At 41.6% G+C, this 8,466-nt stretch overlaps 1 protein-coding gene across 1 annotated transcript in view; it reads left to right on the forward strand.

Annotated features, from left to right (window-relative positions):
* The first annotated feature begins 2,258 nt into the window (after positions 1-2,258).
* Positions 2,259-8,466, forward strand: part of LOC121932235 (alcohol dehydrogenase 1B-like) — a 17,395-nt gene continuing 11,187 nt past the window's right edge. Inside the window, exons 1-3 of the mRNA XM_042470743.1 lie at positions 2,259-2,415; positions 4,954-5,055; positions 5,905-6,043. Coding sequence (XP_042326677.1) covers positions 2,398-2,415; positions 4,954-5,055; positions 5,905-6,043 — 259 coding nt within the window. The 5' untranslated portion in view covers positions 2,259-2,397. The remainder of the gene's footprint in view (positions 2,416-4,953; positions 5,056-5,904; positions 6,044-8,466) is intronic.

An 8,466-nucleotide genomic window follows, 5' to 3' on the forward strand; every position in this document is an offset into this window, starting at 1 on the left:
CACTCCACCAAACACATCTGAGGAAGTAGACTTAAGACTGTGAAGGCTCATGCTGCTAACGTCTTTCTTTCAGTCTCAAAGGTGGTACAAGATCTCTCTACATACTGATTCCACAAACTAACATGGCTATATCTTTGAATTCATATGCAGTTACTTTATTTGTTGTTGCTGTGTGCCTTCAAGTCATTTTCGACTTATAGTGACCCTAAGACAAACCTATCATGGGGTTTTCTGAGGTTGAGAGTGTGTGATTTTCCCAAGGTCACACAGTGGGTTTCAATAGCTGAGCGGGGATTTGAACCTTGGCCTCCAGAGATTTAGTCCAATGCTCAAACCACAATACTAGCATGGGTCCCAGAGGGGGAAAAGGGCAAAACAAAAACACAACAAAACCAAAAATGAACACAAAACAAAAATCATAGATTGCAAATATATATTTCTGCGGTAGCAACAGAGAGAACTGTGGTGTAGTGATTCAAGTGCAGGATGATGATTTTGGAGGCCAGGTTTCAAATCCCTGCTATATCCTGCATGACCATAGGCAAGTCATACTCTCTCAGACTCAGGCAAAGATAAAGGCAACTCCCCTCTGAACAAATCTTGCCATGAAACCCCCATTATAGCACTGCCTTAGGATCACCATAAGTCAGAAACAACTTAAAGACACACATCAACAACAATAACAATAATAACAGAGCTTCATTAAAAGCAGATTTTCAGCTACACAAATTTCTCTACAACTTTTTCAGAGGGTTGGGTGCAACAGGGCATGAAGACCTTCTTAGGTCCTTAACCTGCAATAGTCCCTAACTCATATCCTACACTTTTAAAAGACAGAAGTAAACACACAGGATGCTTTACACCTTGCTTACACCCTCTATTAGTGGTTGCTTCTCAATGGCTGTTGTCCACTATACAGTAGCAGTTCAAGTAACAAGACAGTCCAGTGACTTATGCAGCCATGTAAATCCTAAGTCAATGGCACATCAGTGCAAGGGTCATTACTACAGCAGTACTGCCAAAAGTGGTATCTTTCCAAATTTGGGCTTCTGTTGTTTTCTGGTGCCTGATAAAGACTGTTATTTAACAGCAGAATCCTGTTGGGAAGTTATTAATACATACTTCCTGTTGTAGAGTTATTAATACAAAATACCTGTTTTGTATTCACAATCCCTACATAGCCCCTAGTTTAGAGGACATGGTTGTTGTTGTTGTTGTTGTTGTTGTTGTGTTTTCAAGTCATTTCTGACTTATAGTGACCCTAAGGTTAACCTATTGTGGGGTTTTCTTGGCAAGTTTCTTCAGAAGGGATTTGCTATTACCATCCTCTGAGGCTGAGGGAGAGTGCCTTGCCCAAAGTCACCCAGTGGGTTTATATGGCTGAGCCAGGATTCAAATTGTTATCTCCAGGGTGAAAATCCCCCCACTATTGTAGTTACAGAGCTACACAGTGTCTGCTGGCCTGACCCCCAAATCCTCATTTACCAAAACGTAAGTTCAAGTCAACAGGAATCAGTTCCCTTGTCACTCAGGAAGAAGTTGACTGAAGATCCAAATCCTCCCCTTCACATGAGCATCTCCAACATTAAGGAGAATTGCAAGATGGACCACATTTCTGTCTCTTGAAACAGAGATTACTCACAAGAGGGGGTGGTGAAAACATCAGTCAGCTGCTTCTTGAGTGATCAGGGAATGAACACCCATCAATGACAGTCACTGCTTATTTGTAACTAGGGATTGGGGAAGTCAAAGCCGGAAGTCACTGCTTAACTCTGTAACTACAGTGGATCCTTGGTATGCACTGGGTACCAGGGCTCCCCGTGGGTACCAAAATCCATAGATACTCAAGTTCCATTAAATACAATGGCATAGCAAAATGGTGTCCCTGATATAAAATGGCAAAATCAAGCTTTGCTTTTTGGAATTTATATTTTTTTGGAATATTTTAATCCATGGATATGGAGGGCTGACTGTACGATAGTTACGCATTCATAACTCATCAATAGAATTCCAGCCTGTGGGCTTAATAATTACTTAGCCTGACCAAGTTCCTTCTCATTTTCCAAATGCATGTTATCAGTTTTCAAACTGTACCATTTGCATCCATTTGCACATTTTGCACTCATCTGCACACAAAAAAAGAAAAACCTTACAAATAGCTCCAACACATGAAATGAAAACTCCCATATAACCATGCCAACCATTCCAGATAAGAAAACTATTGGAAAAAAGTGGCAGTAGAGGAGTGGCTAGTTTTCTTTGGGTGGATCTTTGAAAATATTTCATTTACTTGAAAAACAAGTTACACATTTCAGCAACCGCTTCCAAGAGTAACCTTTGTCCATCGAGGAGGGCAGAAGTGCTGCAACCTGACAGAGAGTCTGATAAACTATAATCATGAGTACTGCAGGGAAAGTAAGTAGATATTTTCTTTTACCATTGCTTTTTCACTCCAGATATGTGTACAGTGGTCCCTTCCCTTACGCGAGGGACCCGTTCCGCTCCCCCCCCCCCCCAGTAAGGGAAATTCCATGTATGCTCCAGCCCCATTAAAGTCAATGGGGCCCATGCTCGCGGTGGCATGGTATGGTCGCACCTGAGCCATGGAAGCGCATCACATTATTCTTTCCAGAGCGCAGCACAGCTTTCAGCGTATGTTGGACAGCTGCGTAAGGCACGCCCGTGTATGATGCATCTATACATGGGGGGGGGGGAAATAGGTGTGTTTCACTTTGACCAGAAGCAAAGACAAACATTAAGTTGATCCAAGATTTTCACCTTGAATCCCATTTTGTTTTTTGTGAACCATCCCACCATGATAAACCTCCTAAGGTTGTTCCTACATTGTATAAACCAGAGGTGAAACTAATGGTGCTCTTCAAGAAGCAGAAACACATGACCAAACCTTGCAGAAATTCTAGCTGTGTTTAATTTGTTAGATGGTTCTATAACTCTCCTAACCTTTCTCTTTACACTGAAACAAAACAAAGTCATAAAAATTAAAATACTCTTGGCACTGAACGATTTGAGCTTTCTTTGTGAAAGTCTTCCACAGCCTGTTCTCCACATGCTGAAGAATCCATTGGGAATGAAGTAAAGAAGTTTTGAGGTGGGAGAATGAATGGACTGTGCTGTGTCAGACTGCAGATGTGTAAAAATAGCTTGCAAATTGTAAATTTGTGCAACTGTCAGCAGAAATGTCTTTTGAGCTGAAATCTTAGGTAGTCTTAGATTGAATCCACACCATTTGTCCTCTATACACAGTATCCTGCCCCAGTTTAACCCTGTTAACACTACACTCTCCCATTTCAATCCGAATTTATATTGGTCTTGAATGCCACACATTTCCTCCACCCGAAGTAGGGACGTAGCCAGGATTTTAGGAAGGGGGGGGTCCAGACTAAGTGCCACCATTATAATGGGGCTTGGGTGCGGCAACACAGCAGCACACACCATTCATTTTTCTAATGGAAGGGGGGGGGGTCCGGACCCCAAGAACCCTCCCTTGGCTACGTCCCTGACCTGAAGTCACATCAGTAGAAAAGGCCATTTTTATCATGGTGACATGTTTACTGAATTGGATTATTTTAGATCACATAACTGCAGTGGCTGCTGGGTTGTTTTTTGGGGGGTTTTTTTGGAATGCATATATCCACATATTCGTATGGACCAACAGCCTTATTTGTTTTCCTATAATTTTTATCACCCACCTACAATCCTACTGGATGGCTTGTATACAGCTCCCTCACTGTGCAACTTAGCCTGCTTTCCCTCTCTTTTCCCTTTCTAACCTCACAATTTCTCCATCCCATGTGTGTGTATAAATCTCTGTGTGTGTGTGTGTGTGTGTTTCTGTGTCTATCAGTGCAATTAAACACTTCCTTATTCAGTTTAGGCCATTTAAAGTTTTGACATTTTTTACATTTACAAAGTTCCCCACATGATCTTTCCTTATATTAACAGGATTATTATTATCATTATTTTAAACATTACAGAATGGAACAGCTACAGTTAGCCCTCCATGGATTCTGCAGCCATGGATTCAACTAGCCATGGCTTGAAAATATTCCAAATGGTAATTCTTTGCCATTCCAGCTTTTCTTTCCCCACCTTCCCTTCCTTTGTTCTTGCAAGGGGTCATGACTTGCTGTCACAACTTTCCAGGGGTAGTAGCATGGGTCCTGTATCTGGTGGCCATGGTTTCCTGTGCTGCAGAGGGACCTAGGGGTGCTGGCAATGTTGAGGTGTTGCCATTGCGGAGGCAACTCCTGAGCAGCATCCCCCAGGGGCAAGAGGTGGAGATGTGAATGTGCAATCAGTCGGTTACCCCTTTGTCATCCCGAGGCCTGGCCGTAAGCAGGCAACTTGGTTAATTGATCAACAGGCAGGTTGGTCAATAACAGATCCAGACCTCATGCATTTGAGCCAACCCTATCTGTAAACTAATCAATAAAGTTGTGGCCTTTTCCTTCCAATTGCATGTCCTGGTGTTATTGCCTCGTGATGTCTCCCCTTCCACAGCTATGGGACTTGAGCATCTACAGATTTTGATATCCATGGGGGATCCTGGAATCAAAACCCAGTGGATACCAAGGGCCCACTGTAGCTTGTAAACCTATCAGTCCTAATCCAGCAAAAATTACAACCTGATTCTCCCCATGTTACTTTTAATGTAATTCCCACTGGGTCCAAAGGAATTCATTTTTCAACAAGTCAGTGTATGTATGTAGATACAAGTGTGTGGTTATACCTTCCTTTTTAAATATAACTCCTATAAAAGGTTTCCAGTCATTTTAAAACAGTACTTTTATGGATTGTCCTTATGGGCCAAATAAAACAAGCTCATCCAACCAGCTCCTTTGTTTCACTTAGTCTCAAAGGTGCTACAAGATCCCTTGGAATACTGATTTTCCAGAGTAACATGGATATGTCTTTGAATTCTTATTTTCACAGATCATCAAGTGCAAAGCAGCTGTAGTCTGGGAACCTAAAAAGCCATTTAGCATTGTGGAAATTGAAGTGGCTCCACCAAAAGCACACGAAGTTCGTATTAAGGTAAAAGAGAGAAACCTAAAACTAGGTTAGTGCAGATGATCAGTGTTCACTCACATTCTCTCAAACCAGATTGGCTCTACCATTGAGTAGAATGGAACATCTGTCTCAAGAGGGAGGGAACTAGAACAGTTTTTCCCTGCTTTCTCCTTGAGTCTCTTAGCACAAACTCTTGCCTTCAGATGTGATGGAGCATATTGTTCTGTTGCCAGTACTGAGGTAACATGCAAATGTTAACCAAGCTAGTTTGTATACAAGTGTAGTGATGGACATCTTGTTCACATCAGAAAGCAAACTGCATTGAGGTATCACTATTTCCTCAAACTACTACTCTGTTGCTGTAACTAGAGCTCTGGTGCATAGCTAGACCTCTCCTGGCAAGAATGGATTCTCCTCTCATTTTACTGGGGAAAAGGTGAAGAAAAGGTGAAGCAGATCAACAAGAAATACCTGTAGACTACATCTTTCCAGGACTCTGTAAAGGCTTGAAAACATGTAGGGAACTGTAGGTAACAGTTCAGTAACTGTAGATATTGTAGATAACAGCACAGCACTGTAGAAAAGTGACAGCATAAAAGAAACTTTGCTGTCTGGTAAAACTTTTAAATTCCCCATTAGGGTTACTCAGGTATATTTCTGCAAGAAAGGGGCAGAGCATTTCCTCCTATTACTTTCCATTATGTCCCCACTGTCACTCTGCTACCAAACCATCCAAAATTCAGGGGCCATCACAGAATGGCACAGCAGTAGCAGCAATAGTGGTTGTAACATCAACCAAGTGCCAGTTATGGCGATTGGTGTCTAAATGTGAAGCAATTGTCTGTTATGAGATATTTTTCACCTTTCTTCTAGATCTTGGCTTCTGGAATCTGTCGTTCAGATGACCATATACTGAGTGGTGCAATAACAGTGAAGTTCCCCATTATTCTTGGACATGAAGCAGCTGGTGTCGTGGAGAGTGTTGGGGAAGGAGTTACTAGTGTGAAGCCAGGTATGAGAAAGAATACAGAGTGCAGCAAGGGAATATCTACACAAAACCTTTATCAGTCATGGCAGATTTAAACTAAGGTCTCCAGTGTAATGTAGACAAAACAAGTAAACAAACCAACAATGTTATTCTGGGCTGCATTTTCAGAAGCAAAGCATGCAGACCAAGCAAAGTAGTAGTACCACTGTTTTCTGCTCTGGTCAAACCTCACTTTGTGTCCATTTCTGGTCACCACAATTCAAGAAGATATTGCCAAGATGAATCATGCCTGAGATGGGTGACCATGCTGACCGAGAGTTGGAAGCCCAGCTTTATAAAGAATGACCTAGGGAACTGTGTTTGTTAGCTTGGCAAAGAGAAGAGTGAGGGGTGACATGATAATCTGTTTAAAAATGTGAAGGGAGCAAGGTTGTTCCATTGTTCCAGAGACTGAAGAAATTACTACACACAGCTTTTACACTGTGATTACAGTCATAAAATAGCACCCTTGGAAATATGTATCACAAGACATAGTCGCCTCCAACCCGTAGCTGCTGTGTATGCCAAGTGTGGTTAGTGCCTCCTTTTTTGTTGATGAAGGAAACCCATCAATAGCTCCCAGTCTCACAGCAGTCCCAGTACTCCTCTGGTACAAAACATTGCTGCCGCAGCAGTTACAACATTGACAGTCATGTGGTGTCATAGTCTTCTCTCCTGTCCCTTCTCCCGATTGCTTTCCCCAAACAGCCTGGTTTGCTTTCTGTTGTTGTTGTTGCATTGTCCGTTTATTTTATTTTTTTAAAAACTTAAATCACATTACGAGAACAACAGCATTTCATTCAAAAAGTAAATAAAATAAAATAAAAGTCATGATCAGTAGGTCATAGGGCAGGGAGGCAAAGTTAAGGGGGAACCTGGAAGAGAGTGCAATGGCAGCAGCAGTCCAATTGCACAACTGACAAGATTTGTGATAACAGCTGCTCACAAACCAGTATTTTTCCATTTTGTTTGAATAATGAAATTGTGTTGGGAACGGGGCTCACGTGTTCAAGTTCTACAATATGAACCAGTGGATTCAAATGGAAAGAAAGGGGAGTCCATCTAAACAATAGGAAGAATTATTGTAAGAGCTGTTCAGCAATGGAATGAAAAGCTGGAGGGAAGGTAGACTCTTCCTCTTTGGAGGTCTTTAAACGGAGATTGGATGGGCATCTTTCTGAAATATTTTAGTTCTGGGTTCCTGCATGGCAATGGGTTGGACTGGATGGCCTTTGTGGCCCCTTCCAGTTCTAAAATTCTGTGATTCTAAGAAATGGGGTAAATGTACTGAGAAGTTGCTATATTTATTGTAGCTCTTGGGTTTGTTTGCTTTTAAAAAAAATATCCAAGCAATGTTTCTATCACCCTGGACATTTTCTGGCAATTACCAGCACTACATGCAACATTTTATTCCCACCTTCAAGCTGATTTCTTTTTCAATTACAAAACGCAAGCCATATTTCTTCTCCTCCAGTCTTCTTTAATTTTTTTTTTAGGGTGATCACATTGTTGTTCACCAGTGAAACAGCACTTTTGCATTATAATTCTATAACTCTAAAAAAATACATTAAAAAAATTAATAGAGGATTCACAGGTCCATCTGAACACACCACACCCAAAATTAAAGGGGGGACACTAGAAGAACCCCAGTATGTACCCAAGAAATCACTACATACAAACGCCAAAAGACTGGAGTGAGTGAATACAAGGGTGCCGACAACAGGCAAAACCCCACAGACTCTATCATAAGAATGCACACTTCTTTAAACCAGTCTGGAAGAGCCCTAAGGCAAAAAATCTATGGTGGGGACAAGACTTGGCTTGGTTTGAGGGTGAAGTAGACTTTGTGCCTGTGGCTAGAAAGTTACATGTTATAATTTGGGGCTGGTTACCAAAAATTATTTCCCTCCTCTTCCTCTTCTTTCTCCTCCTCAAGGGTCAGTAGCACCGTGTTTCGTTTAATGTAAATGCATTATAGAGAGCTGCTAGGAAATTGAGTTGCCAGACCAAGCACTCAGTATTTCACAGTTCACTGGGTGGGAAGCAGCAGAGTTTGTGCATTTATTTCCCTGTTATTGCCTCACTGAGTAAAACAGGCAGAACAATCGGTGTCAGAGCATGAAAACCAGCCCGACATTTTCAGCACTAGAGACTGAAACTCATTTGTTCTTAGCTTTTCAGTAGCAAGAATTAGGCCCTGTGCCTTCCACTCTTGCTCATGCTTGCTTTTCAGCTTACTGTCTGTATAGCACTTGACATTATAATGCCAAGTACAGCCACAGAAATCTTGCTGTTAGAAATCTTTTGCTCTTTTCCACTACCCAGATGCCAGAACATTTGAAGATGGGAAAGCTAAATGAGTACTGAATACTGTGCAGAAAGATGTCTAATTTTTACATTAAAACAGA

The sequence above is a fragment of the Sceloporus undulatus genome, chromosome 5 (assembly GCF_019175285.1).
Source record: "Sceloporus undulatus isolate JIND9_A2432 ecotype Alabama chromosome 5, SceUnd_v1.1, whole genome shotgun sequence".
NCBI classification, from domain to species: domain Eukaryota; kingdom Metazoa; phylum Chordata; class Lepidosauria; order Squamata; family Phrynosomatidae; genus Sceloporus; species Sceloporus undulatus.